The sequence below is a fragment of the Vulpes lagopus genome, chromosome 1 (assembly GCF_018345385.1).
Source record: "Vulpes lagopus strain Blue_001 chromosome 1, ASM1834538v1, whole genome shotgun sequence".
NCBI classification, from domain to species: Eukaryota; Metazoa; Chordata; class Mammalia; order Carnivora; family Canidae; genus Vulpes; species Vulpes lagopus.
In genome coordinates, this window is record NC_054824.1 from 5,190,921 (window position 1) to 5,215,564 (window position 24,644).

The following is a 24,644-nucleotide window of genomic DNA, read 5'->3' on the forward strand; positions in this document are numbered from 1 at the left end:
TATGTGCAGAAGACATGGGTCCTACCCGTGGGTTGTGGGGAGATGAACATGTAAAACGAGTACCCATCAAGTGTTCTAGATGTTGCCATAATTGCATATTCAGAGTATGGTGGGTACAAAAAAAGGAGCAGACAATTCAATCATTCTTTTAGGCAAAGAACTAAATAAAACTGGACAGGTCACTAGTCAGCAGAAGAAATGTTTTTAAAAAGCATCAGGGGCAGCCCGGGATCTCAGGGTCCTGGGATCGAGTCCCACATCAGCTCAGTGGTTTAGCACTGCCTCTAGCCCAGGGTGTGACCCTGGAGACCTGGGATCAAGTCCCGTGTCGGGCTCCCTGCATGGAGCCTGCTTCTCCCTCTGCCTGTGTCTCTGCCTCTCTCTCTCTCTCTGTGTCTCTCATGAATAAATAAATAAAATCTTTAAAAAAATTTTAAAAATAAATAAAAAGGCATTAGTCTTTTAAAAAATATGTGTATAATAGCAGCTATCCTTTCTTTAGTGTTTACTAAATGCCAGGCACTGTCCTAAGCACTTTAGCTAATGATCTCCCAACAACTCTGTGAGGTGGGCACTAAGGTTATGCCCATGTTACAGATGCAGAGAGTGATGCCAGGAGACGTTTAGTAATGTGCCCCCCGCCCCGAGAACCGTGGTCTGCACAAGCAGTAGCAGATGGCACGGTCCCAGAGGGTATCCCCCAAGGACGAGGGGCCTGGGGAAGGGAGAGACCATGTAAGCAGCAGCCAGCTGCATCACCATCTTCGGTTCTGTCTTTCCTAGGACCCACAAGGCACACCTTTGGCACACCAAACTTGGTGGCTCGCCTCAGGACACCCCCTCACAACCTCGTCCGCAGCAGGATCACCTGAGGAGCGCCTGACGCCACAGACTGTGTAGGGACACAGGAAGCGCAGTTTTGCCAAGTTCTCCAGCTGCCTTTAACACAAATGGTCCGGTGACCCCACAAAAAAGTTTCAGGGGCACCTGGGTGGCTTAGTCAGTTAGCGTCTGCCTTCAGCTCAGGTCATGATCCCAGGGTCCTGAGATCGAGTCCCACATCGGGCTCCCTGCTCAGTGAGGAGTCTGCTTCTCCCTCTCCCCCACCCCTGCTCATGCTCTCTCTCTCTCTCTCAAATAAACAGAATCTTAAAGTTTCAAACTCCAGGTCAGATCTCTTTTGACACCATCATACCATACAGTCGAGTAAATTTTTCTCCTTCATTATTGAAATATGACTTTATGGTATGATGATTAGTTTAAAACGCTTGAGTTAGTTATTTGATAAGTCTGGCACCTCATATTTTCTAGAGAACACAATCTCCCATTCTCCTGATGTTTTTCTTTTTTAAACATTTTATTTATTCATTTGAGAGACAGAACGAGAGAGAGAGCAGGGGGTGGTGCTGGGGGGCGGGTGCAGAGGGAGAAGCAGGCTCCCCGCTGAGCAGGGACCCAGAGCCCGGTCACGACTTGAGTGGAAGCCAGACGCTTAACCTAACCAACTGAGCCAGGTGCCCCTTTTTATTTTCTACTTAAACGTTTTCTCCAACTCAACTTCACTGAAAACACATGCATAATCTCTTCACGTGGGTAGTTAGTGGACTGCAGCCTAGCAGGCTGCAGAACTAAGGTTCAGAGGAACAAGACCAGGTTCCTTCCAGTTCTCTGTGACCTTGAGCAAGTGAAAAGGCTTCCTGATGTTTCCCATCTACACAGAAAGACCTAAAATAAATCACAATGTAGAAAGTGGTTTGAAATTCATAAGCAGGGAAAGATTTCAAGAGTGTTGTCACTGATAAACTAACCACACTTGAATAGTCTTAATTATACAGACATTTTTAACTCTACCTACAAACATAAAGAGAGATAAACCTGGAAAATCATTGGACTCTTAGAAACTTACCTATTATCACAAACCCCAGAGAATCTAGAATAAAACTTCAGGACACCGTGTGGGGCCACATTCGACGGATTTAATTGGTAAAGCCACAGACCAAACATTCCCAACCATGCCACTGTGACTGCACAAGGTTAACTTTCAAGAATATTTTGTTCTTTGAATAGGTTTCCTATTCTTTCACTGTTTTGTTCAGTAAGAGTCTCTTCCAAGATATGAGAACCAGAGTGATTTATTGAAAGCCTAGCATGCTATTTGGACAAAGCCAACTGTGCTCAATAAATGAATATTTTTCTCAAATTTATGTAACATGAGACCCAGGTGCTTTACTCTTGGTAGTTATCCTGATTTTTCTATACATTTTTGGCCCCTTCCAATTTTTGTCCTTTGGTTCATTTTGTAAAAAAAAAAAAAAAAAAAAAAAAACTTAAGTGTTTCAAAAAATTTTTTTTAATTTTTATTTATTTATGATAGTCACAGAGAGAGAGAGGCAGAGACACAGGCAGAGGGAGAAGCAGGCTCCATGCACCGGGAGCCCGACGTGGGATTCGATCCTGGGTCTCCAGGATCGCGCCCTGGACCAAAGGCAGGCGCTAAACCGCTGCACCACCCAGGGATCCCAAGTGTTTCAAATTTAGGGGTGTCTAGGTGGCTCAGTCGGTTAAGCATCAGATTCTTGATTTCAGCTCAAGTCATGACCTCAGGGTCATGAGATCGAGCCCCATGTCGCCTCTGCACTGGGCATGGAGCCTGCTTAAGATTCTCTTTCCCTCTGCCTCTCCCCACCTCTCTAAAATAAAAAAAGTCTCAAATTTATTATTATATATTTAAGCGTATAACTTTATTATTATTTTCCATTACTATTCATTTTAAATATCCTAAAAGATGTGCCTTCCCCTCACATGGGCAAACTGTCTTTCTCAGTCCTAGTTCTACTCTCTAGGGCTGAAAAGACTATTGTTTTGCCTGTGCCTTGCTTTCTCATTTGTTTTTCTTTTTTCCCTTGCAAAAAAAAATTTTTTTTTTTTTTTAGAATCTGGAAAGACAAAGAAAAAAAAGACTCTGGAATGACATTTATATAGGTGAATAACCTATTTCTACTTATTTGAACCTAGAATCTAACTCTGATTTACACAAAGACAAAATATTTTTGTAGAATTTTAAAACATCGGAATATGCCAGGAATGCAACTGCTGTGTACATCAAGGGGAAATTACACTTTGCTTTATCCAAAAATAAAAAAGAACCGTGCACCCTTGTGGAAAACTTGCCTGAGTGACAGCAACAGGGCTCATGTTATCTAAGTCCGCCCAAACGACCCCTCTGCACCTGCCTTCATAGCTGTTACAGTCACAGAACTTAATCTGTCAGCAATTTCTGGTAACAAGCCAGTCATTCTCCCCCATGAGCATATGATTCCTTAATACTTTACCTGACTACGAGTTCTCCTCAGTTCAAACTATAGCAACTATATTCTCTCTTTTTTCAATTAGTTGACAATAATCATTAGTTGTTACTCAAAATTGTTAAGTTTTAATAGCTTAAATAGAAATTGTTATTTAAAAAGGAATAAAGGGGAAAGGAGAAAAATGAGTGGGAAATATCAGAAAGGGAGACAGAACATGAGAGACTCCTAACTCTGGGAAACGAACTAGGGGTGGTAGAAAGGGAGGTGGGCGGGGAATGGGGGTGACTGGGTGACGGGCACTGAGGGGGGCACTTGAATGGGATGGGCACTGGGGGTTATTCTATATGTTGGCAAGTTGAACACCAATAAAAAATAAATTTATAAAAAGTTTAAAAGTAAAATTTCTTTGTTTTTCTTTAAGAATTAAATTCATAGGCATTTACACACTTACCCTTTAGCATCTCTCAGAAAAAAGCTAGTGAACTGTTCATATGGGAGTTTCCGTACTTTATCAGGCCCCCAAATAAGTATTGCTCCATCCATCAACTACTGATTTGTAAATACTGCGCTCCAGTTTGACAAATAAATTTAGTATTACTATGAGCTTTTTCCCCCTCCTCAAACACAGCAGCTCTGGTTAGGTTTACATGAGGTATTTAAAGGTCCATAATTCTCTTCTAGTCTCTGGCACAGATTTAATAAGGCATTGACAGTATTTCTTGCTTTTGGTTTCTTAAAACCATCCAAGGAAAATCTTCTGTCACAATATTATAGGTTCTATTACAGAAGGTCCTTGCTTGAGTTAGTTTATATAAGGACAAAAAAAAAATTGTTTGCTTTTTTTCTGCTATTATCCTTCCCCATTTCTATCACAAGGAGAATATTCTTGGAGAAACGTCAGTTTAAGTTTTGCTCAGGAATCTAAGTATAGCTCAAGAAGAAAAATGAGCTGCACCTGAATAAGCAGAAGGCATTTTCAGAGGCAGACACACAGAGTCAGTGTTGCTCCTACTAATTTATTCAATATAAAGTTTCCAGGCTTTCAGAGACTCCGGCCAGGAACCCAGAGCAGAAAGCCTTTAACCATTATTATTCCATAAAATGCAGTTTAGTCATCTCTTTGCTCAGAATTTAAAATGGTCAGGCTGGGGATCCCTGGGTGGCTCAGCAGTTCAGCGCCTGCCTTCGGCCCAGGGCGTCATCCTGGAGTCCCGGGATCAAGTCCCACATTGGGCTCCCTGCAGGGAGCCTGCTTCTCCCTCTGCCTGCGTGTGTCTCTGCCTCTCTCTCTCTCTCTCTCTCTCATGAATAAATAAAATCTTAAAAAATAAATAATAAAATAAAATAAAATAGACTGAAAATACCTGGAAACCAGGACCTTGATAGAGTTTAAATTCAGAAGCAAAAGTGTGAGACTCTTTTAAAGATTTTATTTATTTATTCACGAGAGACACACAGAGAGAGGCAGAGACACAGGCAGAGTTAGAAGCAGGCTCCATGCAGGGATGCGGGACTTGATCCCTGAACTCCAGGATCACGGCCTGAGCCAAAGGCAGGTGCTAAACCACTGAGCCCCCACGGCATCCCAAGTGTGAGACTCCTCAACAGGGCTGAAGAATCTATCCATAAGCAAAGGTCTCCGGGGCACCTGGCTGGCTCACTCAGTGGAACACCAACTCTTGACCTCAGGGCTGTGAGTCTGAGCCTCCCGCTGGGTGTCCAGATTACTTAAAAAAAAAAAAATTAAAAAAAAAATTAAAAGCAAAGATTTCTAGTTCAGGATAACTAAGGTCTCCTTTCATGAGACCTGTTCCGAATCAGGATCTGCTTCAGTATTTGACAATATTAAAACATAATAAAAGGAAGGGTTTATTAATCGTCCGCTGTGGGCCGACGCTTTATGTAAGTCGTCGTCATGAATCCTTCCCGTAGCCCTCTGCTGGTTCTGGAGACAGCTGGTGACGAGATCTGGGGTGAACTCTTCTCTCACTCCAGAGCCTGTGCTCTTCTGCTCCGTAGCCTCCCAAACCCAAGGTCACTGTGGCCAGAAATTAGACCACGTGGGAGCTTGTGAAGTGTATTCTGTGCCCGGCTGCTGGGAGGCGGGAAGGGGAGAGAACTGTCACAGCCCCCCGGGGTCGGGCTCTCGCAGACCAGAGTGGGGAGCGGGTACATCTGCACCAGCGGTGACAGGAAGGTAAGGAAGGTAGGCAGTGGGGGCATTCCACCTCTAGAGGTGAGGCCAGAAGGCAGACGGCCAGCGAGGGAAAGAGGAACAAGCAAACAGGCAGAGCTGGAGTTGGCTGCAGCAGAGAACAGCCAAGAATCAAAAACCACACGGGATGGCTGGGAGTTGGGCAGGGAAGCCAGGAAAAAGGAGAGACAGAGGAGGGGAGTGACAGAAAGGGGCGAGTCCAGTAGCCACATGGGTTAGGCCCGTGTTGGCTCCTGTGCCACTGCGTTCCCAGGAGGGGCCCACTGGTGGCCCCGCAGCCGCAGGACACACCGAAGGCCGCCTTTCTCCTCCACGGGCCTCTCTGAGATGCAGTCCTCTCACCTGGGACTCAGCATATGCTACTGTGGAGAACGGATGACTGCTCCCGTCCCAGCAATCTCTCCTCCACATACAACCACAGTCACCTTAAAATGTGAAATCGAGGGCGCCGGGTGGCTCAGTCGGTTAAGCATCTGACTCTGGATCTCGGCTCAGGTCATGATCTCAGGGTTGTGAGATCGAGCCCTGTGTTGGGCTCCACGCTCACTAAGGGGTCTGCTTGAGATTCCCTCCCTCTGCCCTCCCTCAAATAAATAAATAAATAAATCTTTTTTTTTTTTTTAATGGTTTTTATTTATTTATTCATGAGAGACAGAGAGAGAAAGGCAGAGACACAGGCAGAGGGAGAAGCAGGCTCCATGCAGGGAGCCTGATGTGGGACTCGAACCTGAGAATCCGGGATCACACCCCGAGCAAAAGGCAGGCACTTGACTGCTGAGCCACTCAGGCATCCCTCTTTTTTTTTTTTCAACATGAAATCAGACCACGTCATTCTCCAACAAAGACCTACTACACTTAAAGTAACATCTCTTCCTCTTGGCTTTGAAGGCCGCGTATAATCTGGCCCTGCCTAGCTTTCCAGCCTCTCCCCACGTCACTCTCCCTCCCCTCTTGAGCTCTTCATCTTCCCTGCCCCCAGATGGCTCCAGGAACTCAGAGACCACGTGTGTCTTGTTGGCCTCACCCCGCCAGGGTCTAGGTGGAGCACAGAGGACACAATCTTTGGAAAGCATGAAAGGGAGCTGAAGGTCTGTAATGCAACAAGTGTCCATTAGAGGGTTCTCTTGGCCCTCGAGAACAAGACCAAAGGTTGCACAAGAATGTCCACAGTTCGGTCTTAGCAAGAGGGGGATGATCGTACAGCAGATGCTTTCAGATGTAGCTACTCTCCCAGCTGTCTACACTGCCTTCCACTCCTTCCTCCAGCTGTCTGCCGGGACCTCACGCAGACGCCCGCCGTGGGGCACCTCCCTACGGTGTGGAAGGAGCCACGAGAGGTCCTCGAGGGCTGGGCTGAGCAAGAACACTGCACGAGGCTCAAGCAACGTGGGCACGAGGCTCACGTTGGCACATGGGGCCCTGTCAGTAAGTGGTGGCTGTTGTTATTTCACATCAATTAATGGAAGTTGCTTTATCTGTAATAAATGTCTCCTCATCATTTTCCCGTGCCCAAATCCCACCTCTCCTCCGAGGCCCAGATCAAATACTGCCTCCCATCCGTATAGTGAGCAGACACGATTCCCCAATCCCAAACGCCCCCTCCCCGGGCTCCCCTTCACCTTCCTTCCACAGCTAAGCTTTTGGCCTAACTCGTCTACACCGCCGCTTACCCAGGGATCGAGATCAATCTTCAGCACCTGCCACTTCACTGAAACTGTGGCTAAATCCAATGAAAACCTTTAAGTCTGTAACGTGCTTGCCCTCTCGCCAGCTGCTCACACGGCTGACCACTCCTGTCCCTGGACGCACGCTGTGCCCTGCTTCCTCCCCACCCGCCTGGCCACCCCGTTCATCCTCTGCTACTCCTGCCACACGAAGGCCGAAGTCCCACAGGTCTCGCAGAGTCTCTCAGGGGCTCCAGACTCGGCTCTCCCACAAGCACCACAAATTTAAAATGGCAAAGATGAACCCAGAGTCTCACTCCCATTTACGAACTACCGATCTTTATGAAACAGCACAACCGTCCACTGTTGACGGAGCCACAAATCTGAGACGCAGCCTAGGTGGCTCCATCAGACTCTCATTCCCAGTGTCCCTATTTTACTGTTTGATCCCAGTGTTCCCACCTGAACCCCTCCTGTCTGGACTACTTCACTAGGCTCCAGCAAGTCCCTTGGCCTCCACTTTAAAAAAAAAACCTTTACTGAGATATAAATTCACCTACCATAAAATTCACCCATTTTAAAGTACATAACTAGTGGGCTTTGGTTAACAAAGTCGTACAACCGTCACTCCTGCCTAACTGTACAACATTTACATCATCCCCAAAAACATTCCCCCCGCCCCCAGTGACATCCCCCTGCCCCCCAAGACCCAGGCAACCACTGACCTGCCTTCTGCCTCTGTGGCGCAGCCTGTTCTGGAGATGGGGCTGTACGGGATGTAGCCTTTGTGCCCGTCCTCCACCTCATCCCACCCTTCGCAGTCACTGGATTGAGCTTAATAAAATCCAACTCCTGTCCCCATTGCTTGGTTCGGACCCTCCGAGGGCTCCTGGTAGATTTCAGGATACTGTTCATCCTCTTACTGACCTGGCCCCTGCTTCTCCCTCCAGATCGTCGATTTTCGCTCTCCCTTTATGCCCCTTCATCTCCTTTTACTCAGTTTCCCAGACACAACATACTGTGTCACACCTCCACCTCTCTGCCCATGTGGTTTCCTCGGCTTGGACACACTTCTCTGCCTTCCTTATCTACCTGTCTACCACTCACCTCTTAGCCCCCCAGCAGCCCTGGAGGCCTGCTCCGACCCTCACTAGTGATCCAGATGTTTCTATGGCACCCATCTATAATAGTCAGTATTCCGCCGCGCTGCAGCACCATGAGACCATTAGCAACTAACTGAGGGCACAGACCATGGCTCACGCTTCATCCGCAGCATTTAGCACGGTATGTGGCACGAAGGAGTCATTTAGGTACTTGTCGAATGAGTGTCGGTACGATCTGGAATCACCGTTAGTGTAGCGCGCACCCCTCAATCCCAGGAGGCAATCGGCAATAAAGAAGTTCAAAAGAAACACACACCCCTGAATTTCACAAGATATTGCAAAAGGCACATGACCGTGAGAGCTGTGCCAAAAATAAAACATTCTTCTTAGAAAAAGCAATGGGCGAAAAACATTCTGATTTGGTGGAGTTCCATGACAAAACAAATAAGGTTGCTGTTTGAGCGCCAATCTCCCAAGTTGAAAACCCAAAACTCAACCAATTTTGCCCTTGAAAGACTGCTGGTAGAAGTTAGGGTCTAGAAAATACTTGTCATTTTTACAGAAGAATTTAAGCAAGTAAATACCTATAACAAGACATGAGGTGATAAAGATAATTTTGCTGGGAGGAAAAGTGGCCTAAGAAAGTACCTGAAGGTAGACCTTCTTCACACCAGGCACGTAATCTGCAATCCGGCCAAAGAGCAGCCGTCCGACTCCTGAAGTGATGCCAATGCACATGAGAATCACTTCTTTATTTTTTCCATCTTGAAATCTTTCATTCACGTGTTTCATCTGTGGACCGAAGAGAAAGAAGCAACACTAAATACGGCGGGGAAAGCTGACAAGTTTTGACACAAAATGCTTTTGTGTCTCCACCATGTGATGGACTCTCACCTCCTTCCAAATCCAAATATTTATAGTTTCTTCTGTGATAATTTTTCATCAGAACGTATGAAGCCAAGGCTAACCTGATTTAGCTCGCATAAAAGAAAACAAGGATCCTCATGGGAGGTCTTATTTCAAAAAAGGGTTACCGATGACACATTTCCTAAGGGAACATGGAGCCATTCGCCAGAGGAGCGCCCTCCTACAACCCCGCTCTCTCAGGGTCATCTAAGGACCCCATTCTCTGCTCTCCTTAAAGGCAGTTTCGCATCTTCTAGAACCTGAACCCAACTGACACCCCTGAAATAAGTCGCCCCGGGGTTTCCAGGGTAGGAGCATCAGGTTCCCTCCCTGCGAATTTGCCTGTCATGCGGCATCAGGACAGACAGACGCCGAGGCGGTTAACACGGCAGGTAAGAGAGAAGCCTCTCCCAGAGACTGCTTGGGTTCAAGTCTAGGTTCTATCCCTCATCAGCCTGGTGACCTTGAGTAAGTTCTTAACCTCTAGGTCCTCAGTTTCCTTGTCTGTAGACTGGAGATAGTAACAGTACCTCAAGGGGTGGCTGTGAAGATTAAGGGATCTGCGTGAAGAACCTAGAACAGTGCCTGACACAGTTAGTAATGATCAGATATTAATTTTAGCCTATTTTTTTTAAAGGACCTTTCCTCTTAATTTACAGTGTACCTAGAATAGTGACTGTAAAACGGCCACCTGACAACGTTTTGAAAGGCAGCGTGACCAGGCAGGTGTTATACTGGGCGACAAAACACGCAGCTCAGCACCCACTGCCGTAAGCGTTGCTCCACGGCCCCTAAGGGTCACCCCTGTGCTAGCACTTCCATTCTCTCAATGATCATCTGTGCTCACAAGGAGGAGAGAAAGCATGTCTGTACTCCCACTGTTTGCTCTGAAATCACAGAGACGTTTGAACAAATCCAAACAGCTGTTTGAGACAATCACTTACTGTTCCCTACGCCAAACTTTGGCCGGAATTCCAGAAGCCTGCAAAGCAAATTACCCCGCAAGTTCAATGGCCCAATGGTTCCCAGGTGGTCCTAGTAGCCTTGGGGATGAATGACATCCCCTTAAGAGACTTCCATTTCGCATTTTTATGCCCACTTGGATGTGCCAACACCACCACATCTGTCTTTTCCTTTTCAAAACTGCTAACCCTTCTCCCTAACTTCTGTATTTTCACGCTGGTCCAGAACAATCCTTCTAAATAGGAGTTTAATCTCATCAATCCCTTAGTCATCAGCTGCCTCCCGCCTACGCTTATATTCTCTAGTTTGGTATCAGAAGCCCTTCATAATCTGTCACCAGTCTATCCTTGTGCCTTTATTACCTACCGATCCTCGACTCAAAAGCAGAAAATGCAAATACCTACAGGACTCCGGCAAGTAACATTAAGGAGGGAAACAGTCTCGTTGGAGAGAGGGAGCACGTATTTAAGTTGATTTTCACCATGTAGGACCACCACGTTGCCAAGTCTGTCTCCCAGCCCCCTTTCGTTTTAAAGGAAAGTCAGAAATTTTTTGTGTGGAAATGTTGGCACCTGCCTCATATTTAGAACGCTGCATGATCCAACCCCACGCAAGCCAAACAAAACATGTCTGCAAACCGCATTAGACCCGCTTTGATCTCAGCCCTAATCCCATCTGGCCCAGCAGGACAGGTTTATTCGGTGTCGCTTAAACACGTCTCATAGACTCATACTTTCTTCCCTCTCTACAACTCTGCGCCTCTTCTGTTATCTTTGACTTTCTGAATCCTCCCCATCCTGTAACTGAACTCTGCTCAGATCCCACCTTTTCTATAAAGCTGTCCTTGATACCTCAGTCTTACGTCCCCTTCTTGCTACTGCCTAACGTTTTCCTTGGCACTTTAAGTACCGAATGTTCCTACCCAGCCTTTCCAGCTTCCAAGGCTACAGTCTCTTGTGTGAACTCTTACACGTCAAACGAGACCTATCCACCTGCCAGAGACGCCTCAAAGGCAACATGGGCCATGCTGAACCCCTCTCCCCTGCGCCAACCTGCCCTCCCTCCATTCAGGTAACACTTCGACTGCTGGCCCGACGACGCAAAGGAGAAAGAAGCCTGACAACTGTCCCAGATTACTCCGTCTCCTAAGACGCAGGAGTCACCCCCAAATTCTGATGATTTTACCCCCTACCCCCCTCAGACACACTTCCTTTGGTCTGTGTTTCTCATGTTTTAGTTCAGGTTCCTATCACTCCTCACTTAGACAAACAGCAGCCTCCTAGCATGCTTCTTGCTTGAGGCCCCAACTCCTGAATCTCTAATTTATATTCTCGGAGACTGCCAAGAATTAAAATTAAAAACACTTCTCTGCCTAACATCCTTTGATGGCTCCCATAGTGTTTGGGGGTGAAGCTCTAACTCCTGGTTTGACAGGTAAAAGCCTCACCTCCAGCTATCTCCTTACACACACCGTGTTAACACTGTGCCGTCCCACATGGTAGCTACTAGCCACCTGGGGACTACTGAGCGCTTACAACGTAGCTAACTCAAACTGAGACGGGCTAGGTAGAAAACACACAGCAAATTAGAAGACTTGGTGAAAAGAAAGTATGCAAAATGTCTCAATGATTTTAAACTGATTCCATGTTGAAATATTTTGCTTATGTTAAATAAAACGTACTGTGAAACTAATTTCATGTTTTTAAAAATATTTTTTAATATAGAAACTAGAAAACTATAAATTACGTATGTGGTTGCCTTATATTTCTACTGAACGGTGCCCATCCACGAAATCCACTTGTGGCTACAAAGATAAGACAGCTGTTGATAAAGGTAACCTCAACCTGGCTTATTCCTCCCAGACCCTGATCACTCCCCAGTAAGTGAAATTTAGACAAAGTGGAAAGATGGATTCCAGCTCAATTCTGAAGAAAATGAATAACATGATTTAAGGCAGGTGGGACATAATTATGTGTAGTCATCAGCTTTATTCTGGAATTTGAATCCAGATTTAATGTACTAATCTACTTCAGTAAGTACCCAAAGGATCTAATATAACTTTTTAAAAGACATTCTTTAGTATTAAAAAAAAAAAACAACTAAATTTACCAGTCATTCTTTTGATGAAACTAAGAACAGCTGCCTGCCAAACTGCTATTATCCTTTATTAGCGGTTTATTTTTTCCCCTTGCTCTACTTTATAATCCTTAAAAGGAATAAGGTGAAATGTTTTGGGTCTTTTGAAAGTGGTGAAGTTTGGTAAATTCAAATTATGCTCAAATGGAAATAGTTCTCCAACTATTAGGGGATTATTTCATTAAAATTTGTTGCTGTTAAAATCAAACAAGAACTTCAGCTTCTAATACCTCCTCCTCACCCTCATCAAAATCCACAAGCTAAAAAGGTTTCTCTGGTCAGTAAGTAAGGAGATTGGGGGGTCGGAGAACAGAATCTAGGGAGGCTGGACCTCTGGGTCCTCCTTCCTCATTGAGGTACCAGACCTAGAAGATCTGGGGCATTCCACTTGCAGCCTAGGGCTCCCAGGATTGCAGCAGACTATTTTATGATTATCTGCCCATGTCTCATCCTCTGGAGACTGGCATGCACTTTAGCAGAAAGCATAAATATTAGGCAAAGTTGATATTTCTAATAGAATTATTGGATAAAGACATGAGAATGATGAACAGATGTTTCCATATTTAATCTAAAACTCTTTAATTTTTTTTGAGAGAGACGGTGAGCAGGGGCAGGGGGAGAGATAGAAGCCCAAGCAGGCTCCACACCCAGCACAGAGGGGCTCCATCCCACCACCCTCAGATCATGACCTGAGCCAAAATCAAGAGCTGGATGCTCAACCGATAAGCTGCCTCTTAATCTTTTATGAGTGCTTTAAAAAAAAAAAAAAAAAAGATTTATCTTAGGGAGTGTGTGCCCACATACTAGCTCACACAGGGGGTTAAGGGCAAAAGGAGAATCTCCAGCAGACTCCTTGCTGAGCAGAGCCCAAGATGGGGCTTGATCCCATGACCCTGAGGTCATGAGGTGGACCCTCAAATGACCGAGCCACCCAGGCTCCCCTAATCTAACTTTTTAAACCAATACAGAGCTTATAACAAGAGGCCACTATCTGCGTAAGAAACAACATCACTCTGTAGAGCAGTTGTTTCAGGTGGACTTTGGATGTAGAAGAACCTTCCGGGCAGGAGTTAGTCTATTATTTATGTTCTGAAACACGTGCTTATTCCAGGGCTGCACACCTCTCCGAGATTACCAGAACCTTGCTGACCGTTTGATTGCCGTCTGCTCCGGAAACATTTTTCATTATCCAAGCAACCTTTGTTAACCATAGAAGCCGCTTTTGGATTGTGTGAAATCCTATTTATTGTTTTGTTATCCAAAGTAACCAAGAATTCATATCCCTAAATATCTGCTCATTCTACATCACGGGTGAAAGAAAAAAGAAGAAAAGGCAAAGTAGTTCACAGTTTGCCCTTCCTCCCAACCATCCCCCACTTCAAGGAAATGGTGATTCAACGCGTCTCTACGTCTCTACGGATGACCTGTTTCTGACCAGCCGACTCCAGGGAGAGCTTCCTCTGCCCTCACTAGAGCCCAGAAGCAGGTTCCTTTTGGAGAGGCTGGGATGGGAGCCTGAGGACGTCAGCTGCCGAGCTGGCTTCTCTCCCTCTGCACCTCTGCCCTGCGGAGGAGCCCCAGAGCCCCAGGGAGACCTCAGACGTGCTGTTCCTCCACGGAGACCCCAGGCTGAGTCCTCGGGCTCTTAGCCAGCCGCGAAGGAAACGGAGTGAGGGCCCCAGATACAAACCCAGCTCCCATGAAGCTGATGCAAGTGCAGCAGAAACTTCCAGCTTCTCCTTAACAAAGAGCTGCACAGTAGAGGAGTACCCAAGAGAAGGGGCCCCTCAATCACTTCATTTGCAGAAACCCTGGAAACCCGGTGGTGGCACAAGACAGCAAAGCAAGGAGGTCATTGGTCAAAAAGGTCGATAACTACGTGCAGTATTTCCTACAAGCGTGTGACGTGGCCAATGCCGTGAAGGTCCTCAGCCTCCGCTGCTCCTGCCTCAGCGCTTTAAGGGGTGGGTGGTTTTTGCTCAGTGTCTTCTATGTACCCTTCACATAACTTATTCCATAAAGATGATGATCAAACTTTCGTTTTGTTTTTGTTTTTGTTTTTGTTTTTTTGATGACCAAACTTTTGTGCATGGAGGTTAAACTATGTATCTTTGGGGGATGAAGAAGAACGACTGCAGGACACTTCAAGATAATGATTTCTGATGCGGATCTGCAGTAACAGCTGCTGACTCAAGTTCTGAGGGCTAAAAACCAACCAACCAAACAAACAAAAAAACAAAAGCAAAACCCAAAAGGCAGTAACGTGGGGAGGCCGGGAAAGCAGGACGTTAAGGGCTCCAACGGCGCGCCGCCGGCCGCGGCACAGACGTCCAGCCACCGGGCACTGACGCGGGAAGTCGACAGTACTGTCCTCCACGGCTGTCGCGGCTACTGTGCCCTGTGACAGGGAAATTCCAGCAACGCAGCCATGGGCTGTCCCGGCCTGGGCGGATTCCGATTGCCTGATCTGCTGCCTTCCCTCCTCGACCCACAGCCTCAAACTGGACAACGGGCCCTCCTTTCGCCACCCAGGAGTATAGACTCTTGTGGCCAGGTCAGGGGCCTGGATCTTTTACGTTACACGCGACATCCCAAAACAGGGAGATAAAGGCCGCGCGGCACTTCCAGTGATTCTGTAATAAAGAACTCCTTCTCGTTCAGAAGCCTTACACAGAGCGCAACGCAAACATTCCTTATGACGAAAGCGGCTCCCTCCTTGCCGAGAGGGCCGCAGAGTCCGGAGCACTGGCACTGGCTCTTCTCCCCAGAGCAGCAGCTCCAGGCCTGCCTCACCTGCACGCAGCTGCGCCTAGTCTCGAACACGTCCCTTCACATTTGAGAAGCTGTCCCATGGCTCTGGGAGGCGGCTGTGCTGAAAATATACTTCTTTAAAGATAAGCTCCGAGAAAAGAGCCGGGCCCCTTTAAAACTTACAAAGGGAGTAGGAAGCCTGCTACAGTAGTTAATGGATAATCTCAGAATTTGCTGCAAATCAAAAATTCGCACTACCCTTGGACTTCAAAGTAAGATGAATAGACATCTGAAGGGAATGAGCGTTTGCTCTTTTTTTTTTTTTCTTGTCTTTTTTAAACAACTATGTTTTCTCTGTTTTTGCTAAGGAAGTAAATTAAGACAAGTGGGACATTCACTTAGAAAGCCCCACCAGCAACCCCACTGAGGTGCTCGCAGGGGGAAAACTAAACAAACATAAGATTAAGCCCTTGCCGGCCTACAAGACTGAAACAGGCCCTCCCGGCTGGTCAAAGCCATCCCTTAATTACCAGGCAGCCTCCGATGTCGTTTCAGCCCGGCAGTTTGGTCACCTGTGCCTGAGCCTACAACAGCACTAAGATTTGCTTGAAATGAAAACATAAACCCTTTGCCTCCCACCGTTTCTGAGAAGCACCGTCCGCAGGTGGCCTCGTGTCTATTTACTAACAAGATGTTTGTGTCCTGATGGGGGGTGGCAGGTACCGCTGCCACCTGGTCCCTCAGCGGCTGACCAGGGAGCGAGCAGACCTTTGGCCTCAGACTTCAGGAGGCGGCGGGAGCCGGCTCTGCTGGTTCTCTTACACGGCCAGTCTCTCCATTTCACGAAGATGGGCCTCCACGGCGTTAGCAATCACACGTTGCACTGTTAATCCACGTAAAGGTCAGGACTGAGAAAACAGACGCAAAGGTTTCCAGAGTGAAGATTACTTCACAGCCACCAAGAAGCAGAAACACAAGAGTTTCCAGAAGGAAGAAAGATAGCTGATGGCTCAAAAAAATAAAAATAAAAAATCTTGATCTAACTTTGAAAACATTTTTTTAAAACATTTTCTAACTCTAAAATTTCTTTATTTACTTTTCCTTTAAAATTTTTTTCCTTAAAGAAAAAAGCAAAACAAAAAACATTTAAAAAAAATCCACCCCTGACATAGCATTAACTAGATCAGATCTAGATTTGGCAAAATATTCTGAAGGAATTATCAATCAAAAGCAATTTGGATTTGGATGCCAGTTCAAATAATCCTGCATTTTATTTATTTATTTATTTTTTAAAGGTTTTATTTATCTATTCATGAGAGATAGAGAGAGAGGCAGAGACACAGGCAGAGGGTGAAGCAGGCTCCATTCAGGGAGCCTGATGTGGGACTCGATCCTGGGACCCCAGGATCACACCCTGGGCTGAATGCAGTGCTAAACCGCTGAGCCACCCAGGATGCCCTAATCCTGAATTTTAGAAGATGGACTTCAATGCAAAATAGAACATAAATCACTAGGGTTTTGGGGTAACATGAAATTTAGCGATGCTGACAATTTCTATGCCAGATGTTTCACAAATTAACAAGAACTGTTCTAGTCCTTCCTGAACAATGAAAGATGTTTAATCTGTTGATTTATATTTTATTTATTCCACCTAAATGCAAATTTGATTCTAAGCAGTTTCCTTCTGGGGGTCTGTTGGCCCAGATTCAGCCCTCTCAGACCCTTGGTCCCTAATTTGGATGAACACAATGCACTGTGAATTAAGACCGTGTCTGTCTGGGGCCACCTGGGTGGCTCAGTCGGTTAGGCATCTGCTCAATTTCAGCTCAGGTCATGATCTCTGAGTTGTGAGATCAAGCCCTGCATCGGGGTCAGGCTCTACGCTGGGTGTGCAGCCTGCTTGGGATTCTCTCTCTCCCTGCTCACCTCCCCCAATTAAAAAAAAGAAAAGAAGGGATCCCTGGGTGGCACAGCGGTTTGGCGCCTGTCTTTGGCCCGGGGCGCGATCCTGGAGACCCGGGATCGGGTCCCACGTCGGGCTCCCGGTGCATGGAGCCTGCTTCTCCCTCTGCCTGTGTCTCTGCCTCTCTCTCTCTCTGTGACTATCATAAATTTAAAAAAAAAAAAAAAAAAGAAAAGAAAAGAAAACCAGTGTCTGGTCTGCAAAGGAGCTAGACGGTCTCCCCTCTGGTAAGATGCCTTAGACGGCTCAGCCGCAGTCCACTGCCTGCCCGAGTGACTAACACTTCGAAGAGCACTTCGTGGCACAGCAGCTCTGCAGGTGCAGATTCCTGTTTGTGATTAATGCTCTTTTGAGGTACTGTGTGTTTCCAGGTTTGCATCTGTTTTAAATGATGTGAACAGGCTCATAAAGCAACCAACCCTGAAACAACCAGAGGCCCGAACCGGCCAATGACAATCAGGCACAGGTCCTAAGATGACCATACAAGAGACAATTTCCTAAGTCCCCGAACTCCATCACTCTGCCTTCTAACTGTGGCCCCTCACCACCACCACCTCATCCAAGACAGTCCCTCCCTTGCTGTCCTGCCCGCGGCAACCTTGCAGCATATTCAGTCAACTCTTATCCTTCCTGTTCTGCCTTGGGTGAATTCTTTCACACCTGTACCACTGGGACGCCCCACATTTGGTGGCCCATATGGGGACCCTCTGTTGGCTCTGGAAATTTCTTAGGACTTTCCCTCAGGGAACCAACTCCAGCACTCCTTGGAGATCCGATGACCTCTGGCCAAAGTTACTCCTTGGTGAGGATCTGAAGCCCACAGGGAACCACAGGCCACCCCCGCCCAAAAGGGTGAGGGATCCTTCCCTCCCTCTTCTTTTTCTTTCCAGCTCTTTGGCAGTCTAACCCTAGTACTCCTCAGACAACCAAAGGTCCCTGAACAGGACGGCTCTCTGGTGTGGTTCAAAGGTCTGAGGGCAAAGAGGCTGCACTGCCCATGCCCATGAGGGCTAAGGACCCCTTTCCTCTCCTCTCCCACTTCATCTACAGCTCCTCCAGGGCGAATCTGTGTTCATTATGGACTCAGGACCCTCTCCTGACACTCAGCTACCTTGCTCCCCCTTTTCCTTTGTTTTGGTAGGTCCAGCCACCATCTTGATCTATAGGCAAAACACATTCCCACACATCTGCGTGGTGAGTCCTCTCCCTTCTTTTTCCACCCCGGTTTGGCAATCAGGTGTCAGGCTTTCACTGTTGCAAGGGACACCCCCATTTGCTGTGACCTTCTTCTGGGTGGGATGCCCCAGTAGACTCAGTCTCTCTGCATAAGGTCCCATCTTTTTTCAGGCCAGAGGGACGCCCTGACTGAAATTACAACCAGGAGTCAGAGTTTCGTTCCCTTTGGTGGGATACCTCTTGGAAATCAGCAGCCAGTCCTTCCCACTCGGGGACAAACCCCCTCTTTGAGTTCCTTTGGACTCCCTCTTGGGCTGTATTCTTAAAAACTGGAACAAATTTGACCCCCAAAGCCTGAGGAAAAAGGCCTCATCTTTTTATGTAGGGTTTCCTGGCCTCAGTACAAATTCCCAGACCAAAAGGTAAGACCCCCCCACAGAACTCTTTCTTATAATACTGTTTTACAGCTTGCCCTTTTGTGCTGGAATTCTTCCAAATGGTCAGAGGTCTCAAATGTACAAGCCTTCATGGCACTGTCCCCAAAATCCTGACTTCCACAAAAACTGTAGAATGTGTCTTGCTCAGTTTCATGGCCCACCTGACCCTGTGTATAACTTTCCAAGTCTTTGGGAACTTGAAATCTTACAGTTTGGCTTGGATGATGAATTGAATTGAATTCACTGGACAGCAAAGTTGTTTCCAAAAAAGATAAAATACTAAATAATTGATTACTAAATACTAAATATAGGCTTATGCTTTTGGCTTATTGCAGAAAAACTAAAGATAACTTGAGTCTGTTGGAAAACATGCTGTGTGCCTTATTGAAAGAATGTGCTATGGAAAAGTTATGTTTTTTAAAATTATGAAATGTATTCATAAATATCAGATCTAAAGAATTCTGGTGTAGCAATTCACAAGTTACCAAGTTAGTTACTACTTAGTTTTCACTGGAGACAAGTTTCTAAGTTAAAATCCTGCTAAATGTAATTAGGATTGATGGAAATAAGGAAAACAACTCTGTACGCAGAAAATTAGGAGATATGTGAGGAAGATATAAGGAATGAGAATACATTTTTGTTGAAGGAAAAATAATTGTCCTATAATGAGACTGGCTGTTTGGAGAGAAAAAGTCTGGGACAAAAGTCTGAATGCAAAAGTTGTAGAAGGTCTGAGAAGGGAAAGCTTCAGTAAAGAATTTTGGGGGCACCTAGGTGCCTCAGTCAGTTAAGCATCCAACTTTTGAATTCAACTCAGGTCATGGTCTCAGGGTCGTAAGATTAAGCCCCATGTCCGGTTCCTCACTTAGTGGGGAGTCTGCTTGAGATTCTCTCTCTCCCCTTCTCCCTCTGCCCTTCTCTCCCCACCATCCCTGCGTGCACACACTTTTTCTTTTTCTTTTTTTTTAAATAATTTTAGGGGCACCTGGGTGGCTCAGTTGGTTAAGTGTCAGCCTTTAGCTCAGGTCATGATCCTGGAGTTTTGGGAGCAAGCACAGCATCAGGTTCCCTGCTCAGCAGGGAGTGTGCTTCTCCCTCTCCCTCTGCTGCTCCCCCTCTTCCTCTTTCTCTCTCTCAAATAAAATCTTTAAGAATAGTAAAAATTAAAAAAGAATTTTATGTGTGGTCAGGACAGATTGAGATTGAAATGAATAGATTTTAAAAAGCACACTGGTGTGAGATTAAAATTCTGCTTTACTCTGTTAAAATGACAGTTTTCTTGGATTGTTAGTCTGCTCTTGATACGAAAAAGGAACAGAGGGCTTTTTTTTTCCTTCTCTTTATCTGCCCAGAAAACCAAAGTTTCTATTTGTCTTTATCAGGTCTTTCATTACTTCAGAGAACTAAAACTTCTCAATATTAAAGGAGCTAAGTTTTGCTAATAACTATAAAACCCTATTTGCCTTTGGAATTTTACTGCCACCTTGGTTAAATAAATAATTAAGTTTTGGGATCACTGGGTGGCTCAGCAGTTGAGCATCTGCCTTCAGCCCAGGGCGTGATGCTGGAGTCCCAGGATCAAGTCCCACATCAGGCTCCCTGCATGGACCCTGCTTCTCTCTCTGGCTTTCGCTCTGTCTCTCTCATGAATAAATAAATAATAAATAAATAAATAAATAAATAAATAAATAAATAAAATGTTTTAAGTTTTGTGATGATCTGTAATCCTACTTAGGCATGTGCTTTGTAACTTCTTGAGGTCTTTTTTTTTTTAAACAAAATTCCCAAGATTCAAATTCTAAATGAAATCTTTTTGAGTAATTGAGCTTGTTTATTTGGTACATTAAGTTGCTCCAGAAGAACTGTTAAATAATGACTTAGCCTTAGGTTACGTTGTTTGGGCAAATGCTATAACTGTTTTAGCAATTATATCAAATTCCTAAAGCTTTAATATGTTTTGGCATAAGGTCATTGCTTGACATTCTAATTATTAAAATTCTAGGTGTCACAGAAATAACCAGATTTCCTTGTCTGCTGCATTATAATGAACTCTTCTATGAAATCTTTAACCATGTCCATTTCTGAGGGTTTTTTTTGTCATTTATAGTTGTTCTGATGCTCTCGCAAAATGAGTTTTGTCTTCAAGGAGATTCACAAAAAGGACTTTTTGACAAATACAGGTTTTTGAGGTCTTTAAAATTACAAAACTAAAATGGGTAAGAATGTCCAGACCTAAAAACCACTGCATTTGAATTGAACAAGAATAACATGGGACTAAGTGAACTGAGGAAGATGATTATAGTTTTTGTGACTCCTGTTTAAAACATTGCTGGTTCTCTAATGTTTGCTCTTCCAGATTAAGGAAATTTCCTCTTAAAATATCTATCCTTTGCGAATAAGTTGAAACATTTAACTTTTCTCCCTACCTGAATCCTATGAAATTCAAAACCTCTGAGTATTCTTTCTTTCATGGCATTTATAGTTATTTGCCTAAGTTCAAGAAGAATCTGTTCCCCTTGTAACAGGACACCAATGGAAACATCGGTTATTTTACCAAGGCTTTGACGGGAATGTCACATTTGAGAGAGACGTGCATAGACTCCAATATGCCCAAACAGCTTTAAGAAATAAGACTGACTTTACGGAGCCAATAAAGCCCCTTGGAAATGTCCTGATACTTTGCTTACAAGTTCCCAGCAGCCTTACCAGATGAGTCAAGAATGTCACTTCCTGGCAGGTGTGGGAAACTTAGGATGTTTTAGGGATATCAAGAAGAGGAATTCACCCAAATCTATAGCTACTGAAGACATATATGATGGCATGAATTTGGTTTGGCTATTAAAAGTTCAATCTAGGGATCCCTGGGTGGCGCAGCGGTTTGGCGCCTGCCTTTGGCCCAGGGCGCGATCCTGGAGACCCTGGATCGAATCCCACATCAGGCTCCCAGTGCATGGAGCCTGCTTCTCCCTCCGCCTGTGTCTCTGCCTCTCTCTCTCTCTCTCTCTGTGACTATCATAAATAAATAAAAAATTTAAAAAAATAAATAAATAAATAAAAGTTCAATCTAGAGATTCCCTATAAAAAGTTCCAGCAAAGCAGATTTTAAAGAATCTATATGATCAATCACTATTCTTGCTGAGTTTATGTAAATAATTAGGCTAAATGTGTTAAAACTGAACTTGTTTTACAAACACATTAGTGTTGAGGTGCCCGGCTGGCTCAGTTGTGGAGCAGAAGACTCTTGATCTTGAAGTCCTGAGTTCAAACCCCAGATTGGTGTAGAGATTATTTATATAAAACTTCAAACAAATACACGAATTAGTCTTGACTTGGCTATCTGGAAATAATGGTGAATTCAGAGAAAAATTATGTTTCAAGAACACATTCTTATGGATGTTAGATTCTAGTTTTGATTAACTTTTTTTAATGGGGGGGGGAGGAAGAGGCGGAGGAGAATTTTAAGCAGGCTCCACACCCAGCATGGAGCCTGATGGGGCTGGATCACAACCCTGAGGTCATGACCTGTATGGAGTCAGAGACTTAACTGACTGAGCCACCCAGGCACCCCTGACTAACAGTCTTTGTTTGTTGTTTGCCTAAGCTGGACAACTTGAGGTAAAATTCAGAGAAACTGCCACAACAGCTCATGTATAGACAGTCTTCCTGCTTGTCATTCTGAAGGGATATTAGTGGGACCCCATGGGCATATGATTACTTGAATAGTTGAAAAATGGAATGGATTTTCCAACAATAGTTTCCGTCACTGCCATAACTTCAGGCTGGCAGATGGTCCTCTCTACTCATCTGCAGGGAGAGTCACACCTGCAGTTTACCTTGGACTCAGCTGCCTCCGAGCTGAGTCCTTCATAATTCCTTCATAATTCCTATACATAAGTTCCCAACTAACCAATACTGACCCACAGCTACGGACATCTCCATCCCCTCATTCAGCAAAAAGAAGCTACTGATGATGAGACCTCTGCCCAAATGCCAAAGATTTGCTGATCTGTTAGAGGGGAACGCAGAGGCCACTTTGAGGCAACAGGCTTGAGCACTGGAAACTTGAGCAAGACAAAAGGGTCCGCAGAGTTAGGAGCTGAAGCAAACAGGCTCGTTAAGTGAGCAACCTTGAAAGGGCCAGAGGCCGGAACTGACCAATGACAACCAAGCACAGGTCCTAAGGTGACGAAAAAAGGAGAAATTCCCAAGTCCCCATACTCCATCACTCTGCCACAGTTTGGCCCCTCACCACCATCTCACCACAGTGTCTCCTTTGCTGTCCTGCCTGCTGCTTCCTTGCAGTGTTTCCAATAAAATTCTATCTCCTTTGTTCTACCTTGGGTGAACTCTTTCACACCTGCACCAGTGGCGCCACCCAGTTGAGACCCCCACATTTGGTGGCCCCCTATCCGATTGGAGCACTCCACATCAACTTTCAAAATATACATGATTTTATTAAAAATTGTTATTAAAATTTTTATTAAAAATTACTTTTTATTTCTTATGTTAAAGATGGGCATTATTTTCTTTAAGTTATGGGTAGCTTTTATGATCTAGGCATTTTATTTCAGCAGTTAAAAGGAGGTCATGGGTCTGATACATTGCTCTAGACACGTGATAGGTTTGCCCTAAAGGGCAACGTGACACAGAGCTTAGAGAGCACCTCACAAGGAAGAGTGGGACAGGGACACTAGGACTGGGTAATCCTGACCCCAAGCTGAAGAGCAAGAGCAAAGAGACATGAGACAAGAAACTGTAAAAAAGTCCCTGGGGCAGCTCCTGAGGAGTTAGAAACATATAAACCATGTGTGTTCCCAAAATAGAGATACAATTAAATAGGCACAGGCACACCTGATTTATGTTGAGGCTATTAAAATGTTTCATAAATCCAATAATCAATATATGGTGATATTTTAAACTCCACAAATGTGTGCAAGGGTCAAGAGAGGCATGAACATCTGTTAGCCTACTTGTGGGGCTGTCATCCCAATCTTCTGGAAGCAGCTAGGAGAAGGTACAAGGCACAGCAAGTGCCATCTCAGCTCAACACTCATGCTTCAACACTATGTACTTCTTACCACTGGATTTCCATGTCTTTAAATCACTCCACATTGAAACCAGACAAGGGTACTTTCATTTCTATTATTTAAACCATACCCTCACACTGAAGGTGTGAGACGAGAGAAAGTCTCTAAACCAACTAATGTCCTTCCCTATAAGAGGGAAATAAAAAAAAAAAAAAAAAAAGAAACTCCTCACCTTCAGGGTTTATTATACTGAAGATCAAAAGAACGAAAGAACTTAAAGAACATAAAGCGCTGTTAGAATGAGAACAGTCACAAGAGAAATTAGTAGAACACATACTTCAGCAAGTCAACCAATCTGCAAGCTCAGGGTAAAACTGGTCAAAAAGTATTTTGAGTGCTATGCATGCATAGGCTAGGTGCTGGGGGAGAAGCAAAGAAGAGGGGGTTCAGTCCCCACCCTTGTGATGTCTCCAGTCTACTTTACCCATCTATTCTTTACCATTTCCTGAGGTGTCAGGACAACTCCCACACAAAACTCAATGTATTTTGTAGAAAATTCCAGTTTTCACCAGCCTTTCCCATACTTACATTGAATATATTTTGTACTATTAGGGCCTGACAAAAATATGCTATTGCTGGTTTCAACTGAAGTTAAAAAGGTGTCTGTGGATTTCTTTCTCCTCTATAAATTCAAAATCTCTCAGCAGTTTGGGGTCTATATTCTAGGGATAATTTTCATGACTGAATAAACTGTGCACCGCTTCTAAAAACTACTGAATTATCTACAAATACTTACTTCTGTCTAACTAAATATAAATTTGGAATTCATGACAACTTACTCTGCCTTACTAAAAGCAGCAGCTCGGTTTTAGTTTACTCATTTGTAAAGGATCAATTTTCTAGGTTTCTTACATATTAATTATTGCCCTGTCCTATCAAGTTCCTATATTAGTATATTATACTTTGAAAGAGGAAAAAAAAAAAAACCTAGAAAA

At 44.8% G+C, this 24,644-nt stretch overlaps 1 protein-coding gene and 1 long non-coding RNA gene across 3 annotated transcripts in view; one reads left to right on the top strand and one right to left on the bottom strand.

Moving 5' to 3' along the window:
- LOC121472068 overlaps positions 1–2,320 on the top strand; it is a 31,111-nt gene extending 28,791 nt beyond the window's left edge. The window contains exon 4 of one of the 2 annotated variants that reach the window (XR_005982770.1): positions 784–2,318. This is a non-coding gene — a long non-coding RNA (uncharacterized LOC121472068). Of the gene's footprint in view, positions 1–783 lie in introns of both variants that reach the window. The other variant, XR_005982773.1, reaches the window with a different exon arrangement.
- Positions 1–24,644, bottom strand: part of SLC16A10 (solute carrier family 16 member 10) — a 124,904-nt gene that overhangs the window by 13,250 nt on the left and 87,010 nt on the right. Inside the window, exon 4 of the mRNA XM_041723050.1 lies at positions 8,939–9,082. Within this exon, the coding sequence (XP_041578984.1) occupies positions 8,939–9,082 (144 nt within the window). The remainder of the gene's footprint in view (positions 1–8,938; positions 9,083–24,644) is intronic.